Below are 24,706 nucleotides of genomic sequence, written 5' to 3'. Positions count from 1 at the left end.
AGAATGAGTCTTCTGAGAAAGATATTTCCGACTCCTGCGCTCAGCCGTAGGTATTTCTAGTTTCTCCACGGTCTGATCGCCACTGCTTAAATAAGGTGAAAGGGCAGACTCTGTTATCCAGACCGCTTAAACCTCTAGGACTTGGGGCACGAATAGTGTTTGGAAGGAAACAAAAACAATGTCTGCCAAGATACCTGGAAATTTTTACTTGACTCCATTAATCAGAATAAAATAGATAATAGCCTTTCGAGGAAGAAAATTTGGTGAAAAGTGAATCAGCTGAAGACTAGAAAAGGAGTGGAAATGGTATTTCATTTTGCTCTGTTTCAACTGTATGAAGTTCAGGCTACTCTGGCCAAAGAGCAAAACTTAAATATCGTTCCCAAGATTAACAGAGCATGCTGTTTGACACGAAGGGTGTGGGGATACACTATCCCCCTATCTTCTCACACTGTGAGCTCTGGGTCTCTTGAATTATTTCTAATTATATCACTCACACAACATTTTTAAGTAGAGGAATTTTCAAAATTTAACTTCATCTCATGACAATGAAGGGGGCTTGTTATTTTTGCCTTTTCTGAAAAAAAGAAAAGAAAAGAAAAAAAACTCAATGGAAAGTTCAAGATCTAAGACTACTTGTTCAAGAAGGATGAACATATTAGCTGTCCCTGTAGCTATGACCAAAGATACCTAATAAAAGTAGAAATATGCTGAGAACAAACATAATATGTCAAATGCTGTTTAAATTTACACACCAACACTAACCTAGTGGTATGGAAGATTCTAAACATCACAAATATTCATCCACTGGAGTTGTATTAGTTAGCAAAGTGATGATATCATCACATGACAAATAGCTTCTGGAAATTTCCACTGTAAACTCCAGGGGGGAAAAATGAAAGTAAAAGAGGTGAAACTTTGCATTGTTATCGTGGAAACAATTTTGACTCGGAGACATATTGAAAGTATTTTGTTGACAACCCAGACCTGGTGAAACACATCTAAGAACTCTGTAATTGTTTTAATTAATTTTTAGTCATGTGACAATGCAAATCACGAACAAAGTATATTTTCTCTGTTGAATACTGTGTTCTCATCCCTGGACCACCCTGCGAGAACAACTGACCGAAGGTAACTTCGGGGAGCCCAAGCTTCGGGTCTAAGTCCAAAACTCCCGTTGCGCCTAGGGTGCTCTGTTTAGCCGCCAAACTGTGAGCGTCCGGGTCGCGGTCGCATAGGACTGGGTACCGAGAGAGGGAGGAGGAGCGCAGCCAGGTGACACGCCTCTCCTCCCTGTCCCGCAGCGGTGGGAGTGGCCCCAGCACACAAGCTGGGCCCCGTGCAGCGCACGTTCCCTGAGCGCCCCTGCGCGGATCCTAAGCGCCTCCTCTGCGCGTCGGTGTCGCCTTGGAGCCGCGAAGAGTTAGGCTCCGACTGTCGCCGAGATTCAGACGCGTCTGCGACACAGGGCCAGACCACCTCGGGGACAAGCAGAAAACTCGGCTCCCGCCCTGGGGCTGGTGAAACATGTGCCGGGGGACACAGGTGCGGCGCCCGGCGGCGGGGTGGAGCAGGGAGGAGTGGGAGAGTCACCCAGAAACGATGCCTCGACGGTGGCATTCCAGCACCTAGCTGCCTGTCTGCGCAGGCGAGAGTCGCGTCTACCTGGGCCAGTGTCTGAACTCTCCTCCGCAGATTCCCGGGAGCACCTTCTGTTCCCAGGCACTGCGGGGGTGCCACCTGCCCAGAGCGCCTTGGGTCCTTTAGATTAAAAGTGGCGCGTGGAGTACAACAGGTCGTTGACTCAGTTCCTACTAAAACCCAACCAGCTGAGACTCGGGCTGCTTCCTTCTTTCTTTCTCTCTCCCTCCTTCCTTCCTTCCTTCCTTCTTTCTTTTTTTCTTTCTTTCTTTCTTTTCTTCCCTTCCTTCCTTCCTTCCTTCTTTATTTTTGTCTTTTAATGTATCTTTGTCACTTTTGTTTTAGTTTGACAGTTGCTAGACGATGTTTCCACTTCTGATCGTACTCAGCCAGCTGCCCAGACTTACCCTCGCAGTTCCTCCTTGTTCAAGAAGCCTAAAGGATTCCGAACATGCCCCAGAAGAAAGTAAGTAAGCATGGCTGCCGGCTGGGGGAAAACCCTTCTGAAACCAGAAGCGGTATACTGTATAGATCTCAAGCCAAAGTGTGGTGGTGGGGGATTACACGCCCCCCGTGAACCACAGAGCAACAGCATATCCTTTGTTTTAATTTGTGGCTTTCTTGTTTAGAGTTGTGGGTTTTTAACTATAATATGTAGAAACTTATCTCCCTTAGTAAACAGATGTTTAACACCTGGTTTGTGGTTAACTGAATTGAAAGCCTATTTTGAAGTCCGAAAATCAGTGAGTTGCCTTTTCCTAGATGAAGCTGTGTGTTAGTTATAAAGAGCAAGGCTCTTGGAAAGACTGACAGGGAGGCCAGACTCTTGTCAGGACTTGTTTGTGCATTTCTGGGAGTCCCCATGTAGACAATCGCTCTACCGCTGAGCCACATCCTGTCCCCTAGTCTAGTTTTGTGAGATCCCGAGCAAGGAACTCTACTCCCCTTAGTCTTGACTGACTTCCTCGGTAGAATGATGTGACTGGAAGGCAGGATGACCCTTCTGGTCATTGTGTAGATAAAGGCAGATGCTTGAGAGATTAAGTGTAGCTTGCTGGCCCAGAATTTTCGGTTACAGGTCACAAACGAATTGGTTCCTGCTTCCATTTTTAAAAGCCAAACCTAGCAAAACCAGAAGTGAGAAGGGAAAACAAACAAACACACACACAAACAAACAAAAACCACGAGGCTCTCCGCGTCCTTCTCCCGGCTTAGTCACTGGGTTTTGCCGCCAGCACCAGCACTTTGGATTCACGCACACATTCCTGTCCTCTGTTGTTCCTTATTCCCCTTTATCAGATCCAGTTCTCAGTTCATTTTCACTTGAGTAGGATCTGTTACTAATACTCCTGACGGACTTATCAATGATTGATGAAGTGTGCTCCCCTCACTCCGTGTTTGTGTGTGTGTGTGTGTGTGTGTGTGTGTGTGTGTGTGGAAAGGGCAATACTTTGGCCTAAAGGAATCACATTCTAATGGGAAAGCTCTAGGCAATTGGGGTAGACAAATTTGAAACAGAGAAAGGTCGTTAGAATGAAGGGGATCCTGGTGCTTTCTGAGCCACCCGTTATCTGTAAGTCCATTCTTCGTGATGGTCCATGCTCAGGTAAGACACAGATACTGATCTCTGGAATGGTTGTGAATGCATCCATCCACGTCACTGTCACAAACATTGTAAAATAATTCAGAAGTCAGAGCCAAGTGGAGAGGGCTACAGCTGTTTGTGGGAAATAAAAATGAGTCAGGAGCCATATTTTAGCACACATTGTGTGTCAGGCCCTCTGCTGGCTGCTAGAGATGGAGAAAGGACTCTCATTCTTGTCTTAGCCGAGCTTTTGCTCTGCTGGTAAACAGGCAGGGTAAACAGATACTCTCAGTAAGCTCAGTAACAGAAGTGGGACTGGAACAGAGGACCTGAAAGACCCGGTAAGAGTAAACAGTAGCTACTCATGCTGGGAGAGCTATGTGAAACACGGACAGAGCTTCCCATCTGCAAGTGAGACAAGACACATGGGAATATTAAAGGCACACTTTCCTTCCCCTTATCTTCAGTTGGTTTGTTTCCACCACCACCACCCTCACCCCTCCCCTGACACCTCCCAAGCTCCCACCAATCCACCCCCACAGATGCCTGAAATTTCAGATAGTACTGAAACCTATGGATAAACCTGGCATGCCACCAGACGCGGTCTGTTCAAAATGGCTGACCGGCCGGTAGCACATACACTGTGGATGCTGTGAACAAACGGTTGATTGGATTCTGGACAGAACTAAGTTGGACAGACAGGAACATGTTGCTCAGAATGCCGTGCGATTCTTCCATTCCATATGTTTAGGCACTGGTTGGCCTAGCGTAACTGAAACTACAAAGTGAGATTGTGAATCTGGAAGTAATTATTATTGAAAATGAGGTTGGAGAAGGGAACCCCCAGAGAGGCCTGCTAAAACTCTTAGGACACTGTTGAAACAGAAGGATCTCATTTAGGAAACATAAGAGAAGAATAGAATATCTTAGTAGTGCATTTGTAACAATGGACTGTGTGGACAGGCAACCTCTTAGGAGCATTCAGGAGAAGAGAAACATAGGTTCAAAAGCCATGTGTCCTCCCACCCCCCACAGTGGTCAAAGGGAAGGAAGGTAGCAGGCCTCACTGGGAGCCCTGAGCATTCCAGGGAAGTTTACTGCTTTCCAAATAGAAGCAAACTTGACAGTGTTCCTCCTGAGAGCATGAGAAAAGCAGGGGAAAATGGAGCTGGCCTTGAAGGTTATATATATATGGTCAGCCACTGACAGAGCTGACGCCTTCACACTCGGAGAAGTGGTGAACTGCAGATCCAGGAAGGCACATTTAAGTGAAAGGTCAGTTACAATGTCACAACTACTCATAGGTTATATTTATGACATTATCATAAGTATCATTTCAGGAAAAGTAAAAATGTTTATAGCTCTTTCTCTTTTGTCTTCTAATTAAAAGTAGTTTTAATAGTCTGGTGTGGTAGCACACAACAGCATTTAGGAGAATCTTTATGGATTTAAAGCTAGACTTGGGTACATAGTAAGTTTCACCTTAGGCCACCTTAGGACACATAGAAACACACTATCCAGAAAGAAAAGTAGTTTTACTGGGTCTCAGGGTAAGGTGGGTAGGTATTCTTGAGTCAGATGATAGACTGTCTATGAGAAAGTTGGCAATGATTCTTTTTACTTTGTTTTGCAATGTAAGATATGTCTCACTCTATAGCCCAGGCTATCCTACATTCATGGTAGTTCATCCTTGCCTCAGACTTCCGAGTGCTAAGATTGGAGTATGAGCCACCATGCCTAATTGGCACAGTCTCTTTAGCCAGTAAAATGTGAGAAGTAGGAACACACAGCAGGCTCCTGTGGTTGAGCTGGGCAGGCTCTAAGTCGCTTCCTCGCAGGTTTCATCTTTAACCCTCTACCGAGTTACACAAGCTTTCCCCATGAACGGCTTCTACCTATAGAACTTAGGTCCAAGTGTAAGAGCCAGAAAGATGGCTAAGAGCACTTCCTGAAAAGTCATGAGGACCTTTGTCTAGATCCTAACACTCTGCACATGGCTGTAACCGGAAACACTGAGTTGGTCAGACAGGATACCTGAAGAAGCCTTCTGGCTTTAGCCCGAGCAGGGAAAAAAAATCCCCTGGGTTTAGAGCAAAACCCTGCTTCAAGGGAAGAGGCTAAGAGACAGAAAGGACACCAGACGCCCCTTTCTGGCCTCCGTGCCTTTGTGCTCATACGCATTGCTGTGCATTCTTGTTCTCTCCCTGTCTCTGTCGCTGTCTCTGTCTCTGTCTCTCTTAGGTAGAAAGATAGGTAGGTAGATAGACAGACAGACAGACAGACAGACAGACAGATAAAAGCATATAGATCCCACAATTAAGAAAGGTAAGTTTGTTCACACTACAATTTTTTGGCTTCTCGTGTGCCAGGAACCAGCACCTCCCTTTTGAGGCCCCTTCTCACTAAAGCAGAGAACTTGGAGGCTGAAGCGGTGGCTCTGTGGTTAAGAGCACTTGTTGCTCTTGTAAAGGAACTCACATGGGATGTCAAAACGGTAATTCCAGTTCTGACACCCTCTAGCCTCTGAAGGAACCTACACATACACAGTACACATAGGCTCGCCTAGGCATAGATAATTAGTTTTTAAAAATTTTAAAGAGACAACATTATGGTAACAGATAACTAAGTGGACACATGAAAAGTAAGTTGTGGCTGAGTGCTGTCAGGAAAAGCAGAACATGGCAATATCTGCTGATGGTTAGGACAGAGGTCAGATTAACATTGAGCTCCATCCCAGGGAAGATGAAAGAGCAGACTAAAGAAGGAAGCTCCACTCCAAAACATCAGCAGACACACAGGAGGACCCAGTGTGGAGGAAGTGTACAGCTAGCTGCAGCAGAGCACAGGAGGAGGAGTGGAAGGAGCCTGGCCCAGAAAGGCAGGGGCCACAAAGAAGAGAAACACTGGGTCTTTTTTTTTTTTAATTTATTTATTTATTCACTTTACAACCCAGTATCCAGCCCTTCCTCTCCTCCCAGTACCCTTCCCCCATTCTGCCTTTTCCTTTTCTTTTGAAGAGGGGAAGCCCCTCTCTGGTGTCCCTTCCCCCATTAACCCTCCCCTCCCCCATCACTGGGTCTTTCTGAGGGCTTTGCCTTTTTTTGTGGAAGGATGGATTGCCATTAGGAGGTTTGGGTTATTGTTTTTTTCCTTTTTTATATAATTTTTTTTTATTACTCTTAAAGAATGCCATTTGGAAATTTCAAAAAGCCAAAGTAGGAAAAAAGGGGGTTGTTGTCGTTGTTTTAATCTTTTTATTATTTTCAGATAGGATCTAGATATATATCCCTGATTGGCCTGGAACTTGCCATGCGAACCAGGCTGGCCTCAAACTCACAGAGATTCACTTGCCCATGCTTTCTGAGAGCTGGGACTAAAGGTCTACCATACCCAGAAAAAGCTGTTTATAAATATATCTATATACGTAATATATACATATATATGTATAAATATATCTATATATGTAATATCATACATATAATATATACATATATGTACAAGGTCTCTCTGTGTGGCCCTGGATATCCTAGAACTTGCTAGGTAGACTTCTGCATATTGTCCTCTGACATCTATGAGCATGCCATGGCATGGGCATACCCACATATACATACACTTACATACAAACATACATTACATACACATACACACAGGTATTTAAAACTTTTTTATTTATGTATTTGTTTATTTATTTTATTTTTGAGACAATGTCTCTGCATTCCCCTGGCTGTCTTGGAATGCACAGAGATCTGCCTGCCTCTGTCTCCTGAGAGCTGAGACTAAAGGAATGCACCACCACTCCTAGCTAAAACGTTTCTTAGACAGACTCTGGCTGTTGTGTTAGCATCAAGTTGTAAAGGAACCAGGAGACCACTTACAAGCCACTGTGGGAGTGCCAATGAGAGGTGACAGAAACTTCAGAAAGTTACCATTTGACAGAGCAAGAAATTCCAAGAGGACAGGGAGAAAGAACAAGTGTTCAAGCATCCTGGCCTCTCTGCCTTGTGAGATAAAGCAACTATCATTAGTACCGCCCTTGGTTCCAACAGCCTGGATGTTGTTATAACAGAAAAACTGGCACTAGGACTAGGCCTGTGGCTCCATGAAAGAGTACTAGACCAGCATATGTGATGTCCTGGCTTCACTCTCCAGCACTGCCAGAAAAAAAAGAGTAAGAAATTAACACTCTTGAATAATAATAATAATAGAAATATGTGAATCACAGAAATGATTTTTTTCTAATAGGCATAATTTAAAAAGCAAAAAGAAGTCAGACATGGTGGTGTGCACCTTTGATCCCAGCAGTCCTGGGATTGTAAGTTGAAGACCAGCCTGATCTGCATAACAAGTTCCAGGCCGGCCAGAATTACATAGGGAAACCTGCATCAAAAATTAATTAATTAATGAAATCAAAAAATAAAATAACAAGCAAAAAGAAGTAGATGAGATAGATTTTAATGATGTTTTTAATTTTACCCAATATCTATAATGTTTTTGCAAAATATACACAATCTAAAACTTGCCTGTGCTCTTTCACATACTTTCCAATACAAAATTTAAAATTCTCTATATTTTATATTTGTTAGACTAGGTACTTTTCTAGTGCTTGGTAGCCATAAATGGAGAGGGACTTGTGCATTGGTCAAGAGCAATCTAGAAGATTCTAACCTACTTAGATAGTTAAAGTATAGAAAAAAGTCTTAGGTGAAACATGAGTATTCTTAAGAAATAATCATGGCCAACCTGAGATTACAGACCATATAAATAGTATTGCTGTCCCCTCCCTCATTTTTTGCTATCAGCCTTGCCGTGTGGGCCAGGTTGGCTTCCAGGTCAAGGTCCTGCCTCACCTTCTCACACGCTGTGCTTTATTACAGTTCTCACTGACTTCTCAGCAAGTGTGGAAGAGATCCCACAAAGTACTGTGGGCATTTATCTGGAGGGTGGGATGAATGGATGTGTTAATCTCCTAATTAACATATGATTTTATAAACTTAGGAGTATAGAATTCTATCTTTTAGTATAAGGGTGTATAAAATCCTCAACATATAAATGTTAACTTGGGGCTGAGGAGACAGCTTAACGGGTAAAAGCTCTTGTTACGCAAGCCTGACAACTTCAACCTTTATCCACATCAGTCATGAAAAAGCCATTCATGCACCTGTAACTTCAGCACAGGTGGATTCTGGGAGATTGCTAACCAGCCAGAATAACCAGAGCTATGAGTTTCAGGTTCAGTGAGAGATTCTGTCTCAGAGAATAAAATGGAGCAGGACAGACCAGAACACCTAACATTCTCTTCTGGCCTCCTGATGGGTAGGTACACCAATACATGAGCACATGCATCTTGCACACAAAAATACACTATACACACACACACACACAAATACACATATTCACACACACCAAAAAGCACAATATCTTATTATTAATAGGCCCTCAGTTGCATCCTAGCACTATAAAGAAAAAAAGCAGAGAAGAAAAATTAATAGGGAACCAACCTTTGGAAACAGAGTAGTCTGTCTCATCTGCTATTTACAGGGGAAAAAGTCATCTAAAAGGATGGTCATCCTTTAGTAATTTTTATGTTAATAATTTGGGGCATACACATCTCAAGTATTGTCTGGAATTGCCAACACTTTCTAGGAGGCATTTTATGAATGCTACTTGTGGAGGCCAATCTGAAAGTCATCCAGGAGAGGCTGGTACAGTTTTCCCATGTCAAGAGAATGATTTCTTTTTCCTCCAGTTAAAACAGGAAGTTTCTGCATTATCTTTATTGCATTTGAAATCTTTTTTTTTCTTTTTCTCTTTTAGTCTTTGCATCAAAAGAAGCTGCAAACATCTTTATGCACCGCCGCCTCCTGTACAATAGGTTTGACTTAGAACTCTTCACGCCTGGAGACCTGGAGAGAGAGTGCTATGAGGAGTTCTGTAGTTATGAAGAAGCCAGAGAGATTTTGGGGGATGACGAAAATACGGTAAGTTGTCGAGTGATGTCAATCATCTGGAAAGTTACTTCATTATACTTTGAGAAAATGGTACTAAATACATTATAGACCTGTGTGCTTTTTTTTTAAGAATTATTTTTTATTTTATTTATGAGTACAGTATAGCTGTCTTCAGACACACCAGAAGAGGGTATTGGATCCCATTACAGATGGTTGTAAGCCACCATGTAGTTGCCAGAAAATGAACTCGGGACCTCTGGAAGAGCAGTCAGTGCTCTTTTTTTTTTTTTTTAAGATTTATTTATTTATTATATGTAAGTACACTGTAGCTGTCTTCAGACACCCATATGAGGGCATCGATCTCATTGTAGATGGTCGTGAGCCACCATGTGGTTGCTGGGATTTGAACTCATGGCCTCTAGAAGAGCAGTCAGTGCTCTTAACTGCTGAACCATCTCTCCAGACCAATCTGTATACTTTAAATAAAATCAAAATCGTATGCCTATTACCTCTTTCCATTTCTTTTTTTTTTTTTTTAAAGATTTATTTATTTATTATATATGAGTACACTGTAGCTGTCTTCAGACACACCAGAAGAGGGCATCAGATCTCATTACAGATGGTTGTAAGCCACCATGTGGTTGCTGGGATTTGAACTCAGGACCTCTGGAAGAGCAGTCAGTGCTCTTAACCACTGAACCATCTCTCCAGCCCCCCCTCTTTCCATTTCTTAAAATGCTACATAAGCTTCTTTAGAGTTGGCTTTGTATATGTAATTAGCTAGGTTTATAGTAATTAGCAAATTGTGGGTTATACTGTAATTTTGTGTTTAACATTTAAAAATTTATTTACCTATCCATCTATCCATCTATCTATCTATCTATCTATTTATTTATTTATTTATTTATTTATTTATTTATTTTGCGACATGGTCTCTTTGTATAGCTCTGGATATCCTAGAACTTCCTATGTAGACCAGGCTGGCCTCAAACTCACAGAGATCCTCCTGCCTCTGCCTTCAGAGTGCTGGTATTAAAGGTGTGCACCACCACCATGCCTGACTGTGTGTTCAATGTTTATTATATTCAAAAATAGTCTCAGGGCAGGTGGATTTTAATTCAAGATGCTATTTGGGCCGGGCGGTGGTGGTGCACGCCTTTAATCCCAGCACTTGGGAGTCAGAGGCAGGTGGATTTCTGAGTTCGAGGCCAGCCTGGTCTACTGAGAGAGTTCCAGGACAGCCAGGGCTACACAGAGAAACTCTGTCTCGAAAAAACAAAAACAAAAACAAAACAAACAAACAAACAAAAAAGATGCTATTTGAAGATGGCTCAGAGGCTACAGCACTATAGATAGCACATGCCCCTGGTTTCCACCCCCAGCAACATCACTAAGACATTATTGGAGTTAGTTCTCTGACTAGAAGCATCAATTACTTAAAACTCAGCACAGTTTCTCCTCTTAGTAATCTTACCTTTTTTTCATTGCCCATATCTATAGTTCAGCTATTTATTGATAATCCCCTATGTGCAAGCACTCAGGATGTTATGTGGTTTTTAAAAAAGATTTATTTCATTTATGTATATATATGTGTCTGTGTGAGCATGTGTATCCATGCACATATATGTGCATATGGGTATCTGTGTACACATGGCTAGAAGAGTGTCAGATTCCATGGAATTAGAGTTAAAGGTATTTAGGGAATGTGCTTCTTATTGTCTGCATACTGGGATCTGAACTCTGGTCCTCATGATTGCACAGCAAGCTCTCTCAGCCACCGAGCCATCCTAGCCTCTGGTACTGAGGATATAAGGTGGGCCCTGGTGACAGGATTTCATTGATTATCTATATCATTTAAGGGAGGAATTTTTTTTTTTGAGTTGGGGGTCTCAGTAAGTGGAGAGCCTCCTGCCTCTGCCTCCTGAATGCTGAAATTTAAAACATGTACCACTATACTTAGCCTAAGGGGGGGACAAAAAAAGACTCTTTTAAAAATGAATTCCCATTTTCCTTTAATATATATGAGTGTTTTATCTGCATGTACATCTATGTTTGCTGGTGCCTGGATGTCAGATGAGGATTTCCTAGTTCCCAGTTATGGATGGTTGTGAGACAGTATGGTTACTGGGAAGTGAAACTGGGTCCTCTGCAAGAGCAACAAATGCTCTTAATCCACTGAGCCATCTCTTCACAGTGTGGTTACTGGGAAGTGAACCTGGGTCCTCTGCAAGAGCAACAAATGCTCTTATCCACTGAGCCATCTCTTCATCTCCAAATGTTTTAAAGTTGTCCACTAAACTATAATGAAAGCCTGCCTGTTAACCTAGGTAATATAGAAAACGGATAGGTAACATGGCGCCTAACATGGAGTCTTCTAGAGGAATGTAAAGTGCTTTGCTTTCTCTGTATGTAAATAATGCCAGGCCTGCTCTCCTTTCTCCGGCATCCATCTTTGCTCTTTACTGAATAAGAAGCTCCCTGGGGATCCTTCAGTTGCACAGTGAGGGTCCCTAGTTATTCGTTCTTCCATAATCCTTCCCAGCCACTCATTTCCTGCAAATATTTACTACATGTATCAAGGTGGGAAAATAAAGAATATTCTCTCTAGCCATGCCTGGGATTTAATGATGTTTTTCATAATTAAGAAAAATAGATTTTCTAATTTAATCATGGTTCCTCAAAAAACAAAGGACCCAGAACTTAAACTGCCTCAGAGATAACTTTGCAAGTCAGTAAAGTCAACTATCCTAGCAAACCACATCCTCAGTGCAGAAAATCATCCTCAACTTCTCCATTTGGTACCCTTGCTTCCTCTCAAATGTGACAGTCCCCTGTCTTAGAAAGAGCCCCAGCTGGGTAAGGCATGGAAATGGAGAGCTGAAACTGGCAACAGTCCCTTCACCAGTTAACCAGACAGCAGAAAGGGCAGAATGAGTCACTCCCTTCGACTTGAATGGACTGGTGTCCTACCTGTGTCACATGTCGAGAGCTTACCACCTCAGATCTAGGTCACTGGGAACAAAAGAAACCATGATAAATTATATAAACAAAATTTTCATCTTTTCTTCCTAGATCACATTTTGGCGGGATTATTCAATTAAAGGACCAACCACAGGATCAGGTAAGGCGGAGAACCACAGACAAGTAATGCTTTCCTCACCTTTCCCCTTGGTAATCCATTTTAGTTTTAATGTTTGAGTTTGGCTATTGCTCAACATGCATATCAAGCAAGGACGGTTTCTCAATTATATGCTGGACTGTGTGAGACAGAAGGCTACCTTCATCTGTTTACACACTGAAAATCAAGTTTGGTGAGATAGTCGGGAAATGAGCTAATGCACACAAAGGTGTTTTAAGCAGCTCAGCAAAGTTAAAACTTGCACAAAAGTAGGGCTCTGTTAGTTAGAAACTTGTATCACTTTTTCTTTTGTTACTATTACAAGTGAACAGAATACCTATGATAGGTAAATGAGATTGCTGGATAAGGTTCAAGATAGGGCCGTGACTGCAGCTTCAGTTATAGAGTGTCTCACACACGTAACACACACACACACACACACACACACACACACACCTTAGCTGGTACAGAGCTTGCCTGAAGCCTCAGGTTTGAGCCTCAAAATGGCATAAAACTGGATATGGTGGTGTACACCTATAATCTCATTGGTTGCCTTCATCAGCTACATAGTGAAGCCTGGGCTCTAGAACACCCCACTGACCTTGGGGACAGGGAGAAGAGGAGGACCGAAGATCTATCTCAGCAGTAAGCTACATGTCTAGCATGTACAAAAGTCGGGGTTCAATCTTTGGTATGAAAAAGAAAAAAAAAAACACAGGAGGAGAGTGTTAGAATTGAGTAACTTCTGGAGAAGGGAAAGGCTTCATTTTGTCTGTGTTGGTCATCTCAAGCTGCCTTCTTTTCTTTTTAATAACATGATATGGAGCTGGACAGATGGCTCAGTGGTTAAGAGCACTGGCTGCTCTTCCAGAGGTCCTGAGTTCAACTCTCAGAAACCACATGATGGCTCACAACCATCTTTAGGGAGATCTGATGCCCTCTTCAGGCAGGGAGATGTATATGAAGCAAAGCACTCATACATCAAATAAATAAAATTTAAAAATTTTTTGATACATAATATTTGTACCTATTTATGGAATACAGTGTGGTATTTTAATGCCCGTATATGATGAGCAGTAATCAAATCAGGGCAATTAGCATATGTATCACATCAAACATTTATCATTCATTTGAACTGACAATATTCAAATCTTCTATTTTGAAATATCCAGTAAGTTATCAACAATAGCTACCCCACCATGCTACAGAACAGTAGAATTTCCTGGTCCTATCTGATTATCATTTTGTTCTTGCTAACCAGTTGTTGTTGTTGTTGTTGTTTTAATGCCTTTCACCCGTTTCCCCTTCTATCCTCATTTTGGTCATTTATTTAATTAATCTTGCCCCTGATTCTTTCATTCATCTTAGATAGGCTCCTTCTGTCAGAGACTATTACAAGGTTGCCTAATAAATGTACCAAAATGTATTCAGCTGAGCAAAGTACATGCTTACCCCACTTACTGTTAGATATTATTCACATAGCATGACCTGTTTAAATAAACAAAAGAATTAGGTATCTAAGAAATACCATTTAAGAGCTGGCAAGATGGCTCAGTGGGTAAAGATTCTTACCATGAAACCTGAATTCAACTCTCAGGGCTTACATGGTAGAAGGAGAAAAATCAACTCTCGAAAATTGTTCTCTGACATCCACACATGGGCCATTAAAGAGCATTATCATTTATATTTTTTCAGGTAGATTCTCTAGCACTCTAACACAAAGACTTTAAGATAAATCAGTATTGCCTGGCCTTTAATCCTAACACCACTCAGGTAGGCAGAAGCAAGCGGTTCTGAATTTGAAGCCAGCCTTGTCTACAGAGCGAGTTCCAGAAAAGCCAGGGCTACACAGAGAAATCCTGTCTCAAGAAACAAAACAACAAAAAGTCAGAAAAGAAAGAAAAATAAATAAATAAATTAGTTGTCAATGATGAGAATCTTCTTAATAATGTGTTAAATGTATTGAAAGTATGGATGATGCTACTAATTTATTTTAATGTTTTTTTTAAAGACGTTAACAAAGAGAAAATTGATGTTATGAGCCTTCTGACTGGATTCATTGTTGCTGTAGTACTCTTGGTTGTTTTGGGCTTACTTATTTACTACCTGTGTATCACCAAGTGTAACAGGCAGCCATATCCAAGGTAAGTCAAAATATTAAATTCATTAGTATGCATTCTGTATTGTTATTTTTAAGTAGATCAAACTGACAGCTTTTTGTTTTTAGGTCTTTACAATAATCTTAGATAATCAAGAAGATTGCATAGACAGTACAGAGAATTTTCATACACCCTTTACTCAGTTTCTCCCATTATTTCCAAATATGTTACCATTGTTGTACCAAAACTAAGCAAAGAGTGCCAGAGATATGGCTCAGTCAGTAAAGTCCATTCTGCACAAGCATAAGACCTGAGTTCAGATTACCAGCAACAAGAAAAGCTTAGTGTGGCACCATGAGCTTCAGCTTCAGGGAGATGGGGACAGAGACTCCATAGGACTTGCCAACCTGGCTTAATCAGCAAGTTCCAGTTCAGTGAGAGACCTTGCTCAAAAAAACAGTGAAGAGTAACTGAGAAAAACACTGATGTTGACCTCTGACCTACACACACATACACACACACACACACACATTCTAACGTCATCACTAACAAAACTAAATTTGAATTTTCCAGTTTCTGTTACTGTCCACTGTACTCCAGGCTCCGGGCCAGTTAAGGCTCTATACTACACTTAATGGTGTCTTCCCAGACTCTAGGCTGACAGATGTTTGGTGTTTTAACATCCACATTAATAACCTGGAGATGCTATTACAAGGTGTTTTTTTAATGTATTTATTTATTTATTTAGTGTGTAGGTGGGCACCTGTAAGTCATGACAAACATATGCTAACGATGCTATTTCTACAAGCCTTCAAAAGAATACAAGATCTAGGTGTAGCCGCTCATAGCTACAATCCCAGCACTTGGCAGGCAGGGGAAAAGGATCCAAGCTCAGTACCGATCTGGACTACATGCCGAGACCTGTCTCAAAAATTCAAAGACTGGAGCCGTAGCTCGGCAGCAGAGCACTTGCCTCTCCTTTCCACACCGCCATCCCATTATTTTCAGAAACAGAAACTAACTTAATAGGTCTGTGTGGCAGAGACTATTTAATTCAGAGACTAGAGGTGTGTGACTCAGTTGGTAGAGGGCTTGCCTAGTGTGCAAGAAGCCCTGGGTTCCATCCCCAGCACCACATACACCTGGTGTGGTGGCACAAGCCTACAAATGACCAGCACTGGGCAGGTGGAGGCAGGAGAATCAGAAGTTCAAGATAATCCTTTGCTATGTAATAAATTGCATGCCAGTCTGGGATATATGACGCCTTGTTTTAAGGGTAGGAGGTGGATGGGAACCTATTATTGATGCCTTAAAATTAGTAAAACAAAATTATTATCAACTAAGGATACGTCGTGCATTAACAGCGATTGATAAGGTTTCATAGGAACTGTAAATATTTGCACAACAATCTTGGTTAGGGTTTCTTCTGCTGGGATAAAACACCATGACCAAAAGCAACTTGAGGAAAAAAAGGTGTATTTGGCTTACAAATCCTGGGTCACAGTCTATTGAGGGAAGCCAAGGCAAGGAACTGAAGCAGAGGCCATGGAAGAACCATGTTTACTGACTTGATTGCCATGGCTTGCTCTGCCTGCTTTCTTGTAACATCCAAGACCATCTACCTAGGGCTGGCACCACCCACAGTGGGCCAGGCCCTCCCGTATCAATCATCAGTCAAGAAAATGCCCCACGGACTTGCCAGCTGATCAGTCTGATAGGGGCATTTTCTCAGCTGAGCTTCCGTCTTCTCAGATGACTGTAGATTGTGTTGAGTTGACAAAAGCTAATCAGCACAGTTGCTGAACATCTTAATGATTCAGTGTGAAAACATTTTTAAAAGGAATACAAGGTGTTAAGGGAAAGCTGCTAATATTGATGCTTGTAGATTCTTGCTTACACTTTTAAGTCCGTGAAGACACTCATGTTGAGGACCACATTTCCTTCTCTCACTGCTAGAAATTGAAACCAGGCCCCAGACATGTGAAGCCAGTGCCCTACACTGACAACCCTCTCCCTAACCGGTTACAGACGGAAGACTTTCGTTCACTTTAAAAGATGATTATATGATTCAGGTCTAAATGCAGATAATGTGTAGTGGAAGAATATTCAACTAGAAAGCAGAAGGCAAAGGTTCTCATGTTAATTCTGTTACTGTTTAATATAATTACGGATCTTAAAGCAAATCCTCCCCCTCACCTTCTTTGTTATTTGAGACATTATCTCACTAGGTAACCAATGCTGGCCTCAAACTCTGCGTGTATCCCATGTGGGCCTTGAATTAATAAACCCTGAATTCTGGAATTACAGACATCCCTCTAAGCCCCACTAAATTCTACTAAATTATTTTTATTTTTGTGTATATGCTTATTTGCATGAATTTATGTGTACCACATAATGCAAGTGCCTGAGAATGCCCAAGGACACTGGATCCCGGAGCTGGGGCTATAGGCAGCTGTGAGCCACCTGATGTGAGTGCTGGGAACCAAACCCCAGTGCTCTGCAGGAGCAGTGTGCTCTCCTAATGGCTGAGCCATCTCTCCCGCCCCTTTTGTGAAGCTGATGACTCCTCTACATTTACATGGGATTTGTGGCTCAGATTTATGTCCTCAGGCTTTAATAGCACGTGCTTGTCACCCCACAGGTCTGGTCAGGAATGATTGCTGACTGACTGATTAAATGACTGAGACAGAGATTCAGGGGGAAATTTTTTTCTCATCTCTGAAATTAACGAGAAAAAATAACCCCTGATTCCTCTTAAAGTTTCATAATATCTTTTTCGTTTGTCAGTTTTCTGACTTTGTTTGTTTGTCAGAATTATTACTTTAAAAGTTACTTATTGGAGCTGGAGAGATGGCTTAGAGATTAACAGCACCGGCTACTCTTCCAGAGGACTTGAGTTCAGTTCCCAGCACCCATGATAGTTCACAATCATCTGTAACTCCAGTTCTAGAAGATCTGATGTCCTCTTCTGATTTCTGAAGGCACCAAGCACACACATGATACACACACATACACACACAAACACACACACACACACACACACACACACACACACACACACACAAATAAATAATGTTTTAAAATCTTAACAAAGTAAAAATTAAGTAAATAAACAAAAATTCTGGCTGGGCAGTGGTAGCGCATGCCTTTAATCCCAGCACTTGGGAGGCAGAGGCAGGCGGATTTCTGAGTTCGAGGCCAGCCTGGTCTACAGAGTGAGTTCCAGGACAGCCAGGACTACACAGAGAAACCCTGTCTCGAAAAACCAAAAAAATCGAAAAAACAAACAAAACAAAACAAAACAAAAAACAAAACTGCTAAACAAAAATTCTGGAATGAATGCCTTTAATCCTAATACTTGGGAGACAGAGACAGTGGATCTTTGTGAATTCAAGGCTAGCCTGGTCTACATAGTGAATTCTAGGTCATCTATGATTACATAGTGAGTCTCTGCCTCAGTCGGTTAATAAATCAGTCTATCATTCCTGACCAGATCAGTGAGATGGCCATCTAATAAGCACGGGCTGCAAAAGCCTAAAGACATAAATCTGGCCCACAGAACCTACGTAAAGGTAGAAAGGCCATTAACTTCACAAAGGTCTTCTCTGACCTCTATATGTATGCTGTGACACGCATACCCACCCACATCATACATCCCCTACACATCATCATCAAATTTTAATTAAAATTGAAATAACATAAAAATAACAAATACAGCTGGGCAGTCCCAGCTCTGTGGAGGCAGACTCAGGTGGGTCTCTTCGTTCGAGGCCAGCCTGGTCTATAGAGTGGGTTTCAGGAAAGCCAGGGCTACACAGTGAGACCCTATCACAAATAAGTACATAAGTAAAAACTTTTTTTAAATCTCGTAATTCTGTTTTAGAAATAACCACTGGACTGGAGACATAACTCAGTCAGACTCTCATAAAAGCATGAGAGTCTGAATTCGACCCCAGCACCCATGTAAAAAGCCAGGATGTAGCCACAGGATGTTTACACTCACACCCCAGTGACTTGGAGGCTTATTATTAATTAATAAATGCCTAGGCCTTAAGCTAGGCTTGTTCTCTGACCAGCTTGTAACTTAAATATCCAGTTTATACTATTCTATGTCTGCCACATGGCTAGTTACCTCTCCTCTGTGTCACACATCTGACTTCCTCTGGATGGCAAATCTCCCGCTCCTGACTCTTTCCCAGAGTTCCTTTCTCTCTGCCAGATGTACCACCTTCTAATCATGCCTCAGCTTATTGGCCATCATATTTTAATTCTGACCAGTCTGAAGGTGCCATAGGCAGGCAAGGAAGGACAGAGACACGGCCAGGGCTATACAGAGAGACCCTGTCTTAAGCAAATAAACAAAAATACCCCAAAATGGATGACTCCAGAGAAACAACATCCAAGTTGTCCTCTGGTCTCCACACATATATGCACACATGTACATGCACATTTGCATATATACATACACAAGTGAAAAAGAAAAGAAAAAAGAAAGTATTATTATGGATTTGGTGTGCATTCTTTATGTTCTCATTTGCAACTTAATTTTGTTATTTACAGTAATACAATTGAAATGCATTTCTATAGTAGTGTTGTATATAAAACAAAATCTCTCCTCTTTATTTGTAAGTAGGTTGTTCAGGTTGTTCAGAATTCATCTCACTCACATGACTCTTCAGTTCCATATCTGTGAACCCAGCCACTCCCTATCTCCTGCTCAAGTCCCCAGCCAAGCTCAGAGCCATCCTACCTTCCGCCTCTGTGAATTTTACTCCTGTGACCGCACACAAGTGCCATCACACAGTATTAGTCTGACTGGTTAATCTGGTGCGGCATTTTCAAAAGACTGAACATCTCTTTGTAAATTTGCATTCACCACTTGATTTACGTATTCTGGTGCATTACTCGAAGATGTGATTCCTTCCTCAAACAACAGCAGTCTTAGACCAGTGTTTGTTTCGGAAGGACACTAAAGTGTATTATTCCAGTCCTAAACAGGACGTGAAAGCATAGGCGCTGGAATGCCAGTGTTGAGAGTTGAGTGCATAGTTGACTAGACCTTTGTCCTTGGATGTGTTACTTCCATGTCCATTAAAGCACTGTGCTGCATGGTTCCACTGGAGCAGCATTTACACAAAGACGTGTGAATGGTGCCGTTTGGTAATGTTCAGTGTGTCGGTCGGATCATTGGCATATAGTACTGAATAAGTATTAGCTATTGTTATTACCATTCATTTGTCAACTCAGGTTGTTCCAAAAGTTTGAGAAACAGTGTTCCTACCTTCCCAGGTAGTGTTTGTGCTTTTTTAAAAAAAAAAAAAAAAAATAGCTTCCAGACCAGGTATACAGCTCAATGGTAGAACACCAGGATAACACTTGTGAGCCCTGGCTTCAATTCCCAGGATATAAATAAATAAGTAAGCAAATAAATAAATAAATAAATAGTCCTTAAAGCCCTGAGTTCAATACCCAGCACCACAGAACAACCAAACACAAAACCAGCTCAGAGCTTGGACTGATTGTATAGATTTACCCAGCATTCATATGTTCGCATGAAGTTAAAATTGAGATGTATCATAAATAAGTTCTTTTTAGACTCAGCAGATAACAAAATATTGACTAATGAATCTGCTTCAGTCCCTGTGTAACTAACTTTAGCCCTGCTGGTCACGAGCTGTGTGTTGCTATCACTAGTGTCCACATCTGAGCAATGTGTTCTGTAGTTTTCAAAAGTGAGGGAGACCTCTTCAAAGAAGACATGGAGTGATTACTATTTGGTTAAGGTTAAGGCAAGAGAGAGACAGAGAGAGTCCAAATTTAGACATATGAAAGGACTGGGTAATTTCAGCTTGAGGAAGATGGTGACAAGTAAACCCTCCATGTAGCAAGAGGAATTAAAAGAAGGCTTCTTTTTTGGCAACTGCTTTTGAGAACACAGTAATCTTTTGCATCCTGGGAGCACGGTTCTTGAATAATACACAGTGGAGCAGGAAGAACCTGTAGGGTAGAGGAGCATCCATCGAGGTGCTGGCGTGGGACTCCCAAGGGAGGTCAGGAGTCTGGACTTGTCTCTGAGAGAAAAGAAGCTGTGAGACTCAGTGGCTGGTAGAAAGCTGGAGGAGATGCAGGGAGAATGTGAGTTCTGACTTGACTTCTGGCTGAAGGACTGCACATGAAAACTCAGGGGGGAAATGAAATTTGGATTTGGCAGAATAAAATAATATTTTATATTAAAGATTTTAAAGATAGCTCAAGAGGGCCTGAAGAGATGGCTTAGCAGTTAAGAGCACTGGCTGCTCGTAGGAAACAAAACAGTTTTTTTTTTTTTTTAAAGTAGATTCAGGAAAAGTACAACAAGTGACAACCTGTAAAAAGATGCTTGAGCTGACATTTCTCCAAAGGGGACAGACAAAGGTCCAACAAATACCAGAAATGACATAGAGCATGTTGGGATTACACATGCCTGTGCTACTGTGTCTGGGAATCCAAACTCAAGTTATCAGTGTTTCAAGACAAACTGGCACTAATTAAACCAACTCCCCAGACCTAAGTTAACTGTCTCTTAGTGGGAAAAATACTATAGACATGAGTTAGAGGTTAGTCAAAAATGTCTCTGAATCTTAATTCTTTTATTACTCTTGATTACAGGATGTTAATTTATGAATTGATACTTTCTAGTCAGCCAGCTTGACAGTCTAAACAGCTCAATTTACTAACATTAAATTGTAGTTTGTAGACAAGCAAGATGGCTCAGTAGGTAAAAGCACTTGCCACTAATCCTGATGGCCCAAGTTCAGGCCCAAGTTGAGATTTACATGGTAGGAGAAGAGAACCGAATGAGAAAGTTGTCCTCGGACTTCCACAAGTGTGAACTCTGTGTGTGTGTGTGTGTGTGTCTGTGTGTGTGTCTGTGTGTCTGTGTGTGTGTGCAGTTCACAGGGGAGAATGGAAAGGCATACATTGAAAACATCAGACCCAAGTGGCGTTTTAGCTTTCACTAGCTGAAAAGGTTTTATGAAATGATTTGTTGGGTATAGTGGTACAAATCTGCAATTCTAGAACTGGGCAGGGGGATTGCCAGTTTAAGATGAGCTATAATACTGAGTTGAAGCCAAGCTCAGCAACCTGGAAGGAAGATCCAGAATTTTGAAATGACTAGAGAAGGTAGCTCAATGGCGTAGTACTTATCTAGTAGCATGCCCAAGACTCTGGGTTCAATCCCAATATAGAGAGAAGACAGAAGAGGAGGGCTAGACTTGAACAAAGACTTTTTCAGAGCTGAGAGTCAAACCCAGATCTTTACACACACTAGGCTATTGCTTTAGTATGTACTTGGCCAAGAAGTACAGAACGACAGCTTTTCCACAATGGAACAATGCCAGTCAAAGGCACAGAGTACTTTACTGGGGGTGTAGCTCAGTTGATAGGTCTCTTGCCTAAGCATTCATTCATAAAGTCAATTGTTCAAACCCTGGGACTGCATGATTAAAGCATGGTAGTATATGCCTATAATCTCAATACTCAGGAGGTAAAGGCAGGAGTTCGAGGTCATCCTTAACACCTAGTGAGTTTGAGGCCAGCTTGAACTACAGTAGGCCCTGGTTCAGGAAAAGGGACGGGGGCCGGGGGGGGGGGAGAGGAGACAAGGGGGGGGGGGGGGGGGAAGGGAGGAGAGAGGAGAGGAGAGCAAAGGAAAAGAAAGGAAAGGAAAGGAAAGAAAAGGAAAGGAGAATAAAAGAGACAAAAAGAGAGACTGGGAATTCTACTTAACAGAGAAGAAAGCTATGAAAAAATATGGTGAGGCCAGAGTAAAGGAGGCGTTGAGAGGAGGATTCAGGAGTTCCATAACCATGGAAAGTGAGCCATTTCTATACTGCAAGACAGAATACTGCTTGGGAAGAGTTAAAGGTCAACCGGGCGACATGGCTGCAGAGACGACCTCTGTGGCATTTGTTTCCTTGGCTTGGTGTCATGTCACCTCACAAAGCCTGGATTTGATTTCAGGAGCAAGGAAAAACAGGATTCACTCTGCTGGAAGCCTTACATCAAACACCCTACTCAGTCCACCCCAACTCTGTGGAGGTAGCTTTATTATCCCCATTTTAGAGAGAAGGAAACTGAGTCAGGGAGCTTGACTTTGATCAGGGATGACTGAATATAGTTTCAGCACCACATCTGACCTGAGACTTCAAAGCTCTTAGAGCTTCTGTTATACCAAGTAGTAGAAAGACTACTTTGGGTTCCCTGATGTAAAGTAAACCCATTGTGACATTAATGAACTGGGTTCTACATTTATCAAAAATAGTTGGGTTTTTTGGTTTGTTGGTTTGGGGTATTTTGTTTGGTTTTGGGTTTTGGTTTATTTTCATTTTTTTTTGTTGTTGTTGTTGTTTTGTTTTTGTTTTTTCGAGACAGGGTTTCTCTGTATAGCTCTGGCTGTCCTGGAACTGACTCTGTAGACCAGGCTGTCCTCGAACTCAGAAATCTGCCTGCCTCTGCCTCCCAAGTGCTAGGATTAAAGGCGTGCACCACTACCGCCTGGCTGGTTTATTTTCAAAATAGGGTTACTCTGTTACTTACTTTGTAGGCTGATCTCAAACTCAGAGATCCTCCTGCCTCTGCCTTGAAAGTGCTAGGATTAAAAGTTTTTAATGCCATGCCCAGCTGGATTTAAAAAAAAAATAAGACAAGGCCTCATGCATACAAGGCTGGACTTGAATTTGCTATGTAGCCAAGGATGGCCCCAGCTCTTCTATCTTCCAAATGTTAAGGCCACTATGCTCAGTTTAGGATTTGTATCCCCTCAGCTCCCATACCATCCCTTCCCCTCAGCTCCCATACCATCCCTGTGTGTGTGTGTGTGTGTGTGTGTGTGTGTGTGTGTGTGTGTGTGTGTGTGTGTTTAGGGGGGTGATCATGGATATGTGCACATGTGTGTTGGTTCACTCTCATGTGTGGAGGCCACAGGTCAAAGTCAGATGACTTTCTCCGTGCTTCTCTGCCTTATGTTTTGACACAAGATCTCTTGCTAAAAATGAGCTATAGGGAGACTTGTCTCAAACAATCAAACAAAAATTTCTAAACTGGGACTGGGAAGATGGGTCAGTGGAGGAAGGTTTGCCATGAAAGTGCATGCACCTAGTGTTGCACATACATACATACATGCAGGCAAAGCAGTCATACACATTAGATAAATATAAATAAATGTATTTAAAAGTTGAGCATGGTAGTGCATGTTTATAACTGTGCTGAGGAAGTAGAGACACTGGATCCTGGTTACAGTCTAGCTAAAATGGTGAGTTTTGTTTTTCTTTTCTTTTTACTTGAGACAGGGTTTCTCTGTGTGGTCCTGGTGCCCAGGAACTCTGTAGACCAGGCTGGCCTTGAACTCACAGAGATACATTTGCCTCTGTAGTGGTGTGCCTGGCAAGGTTTTGATTGACTGATTGACTGATTGGTTGATTTAGGCTTCCCAGACAGAGTTTTTCTGTGTAGCCCTGGCTGTCCTAGAACTCACTCTATACACTAGGCTGGCCTTGAATTCAAGATCTGTCTACCTCTGCCTCCTGAGTGCTGGGATTAAAGGCATATGGCACCATAGCATGGCTTCTAGAATTTTTTAGTGTCATTATGTTAATCAAGAAATTCACCTCTCTTAAACCTAAATGTCATCTCTCTGTTTAGCTCTTCAGCTGTATACACAAGAACGGCCAGATATACACCCTCCATCATTTTCAGAACACCTGAGGAATCTGTCTTGTCTCCATCACCATCTTCAGAGGATACAGGACTACCTTCCTATGAACAGGCAGTAGCACTGACCAGAAAGCACAGCGTCTCACCACCACCTCCCTATCCTGGACCTGCAAAGGGATTTAGGGTATTTAAAAAGTCTATGTCACTCCCGTCTCACTAAGCCTACCTGGCTGCCTTGCTGGAAGACATTCGTTTCTGTGCTTGAATTCTTTGTTCTCCCTGAGGAGAAAAAAAAAAAAAAAAAAGATTTGCTTGTTCAGCTTTTTATGACACACCACAAGGAATAAAGGAATGATACATCCAGAGCAGAGCTCACTGCAGCTCTGCTGTCATCTTGGACCTGAGCTGGCTTGCTATCATCTTGGTAAGAAACTTCAACTCCATTACCTTGAAGTTAAGAAGAAAGTGCCTTTTGCAATGTGTACTGTACTGGTTCAAAAATCTTTGCTGTAGCTGGATAATATGATATGTTCCTACAAACACTCAGGAGGCTTAGGGGGGAGGGATGAGAGTTCAAGGCCAGCCTGGGCTCTGTCAATCCCTGTCTCAAAACACAGTT

The 24,706-nt window shown here is 42.0% G+C and overlaps 1 protein-coding gene across 1 annotated transcript; it reads left to right on the top strand.

Annotated features, from left to right (window-relative positions):
- Nucleotides 1-1,415: 1,415 nt before the first annotated feature.
- Prrg4 (proline rich and Gla domain 4) lies at nucleotides 1,416-24,325 on the top strand. The gene is made up of 6 exons (XM_028767137.1): nucleotides 1,416-1,545; nucleotides 1,987-2,107; nucleotides 9,041-9,204; nucleotides 12,247-12,295; nucleotides 14,304-14,436; nucleotides 24,076-24,325. Exons 2-6 carry the CDS (start codon nucleotides 2,005-2,007, stop codon nucleotides 24,305-24,307), a joined length of 681 nt encoding a protein of 226 aa, XP_028622970.1. The 5' UTR covers nucleotides 1,416-1,545; nucleotides 1,987-2,004; the 3' UTR covers nucleotides 24,308-24,325.
- Nucleotides 24,326-24,706: the final 381 nt, after the last annotated feature.

The sequence above is a fragment of the Grammomys surdaster genome, unplaced genomic scaffold (genome assembly GCF_004785775.1).
Source record: "Grammomys surdaster isolate TR1022 unplaced genomic scaffold, NIH_TR_1.0 170, whole genome shotgun sequence".
NCBI classification, from domain to species: Eukaryota; Metazoa; Chordata; class Mammalia; order Rodentia; family Muridae; genus Grammomys; species Grammomys surdaster.
The sequence above is the reverse complement of the archived record's forward strand: the minus strand, read 5'-3'. Positions and strand labels throughout refer to the sequence as shown.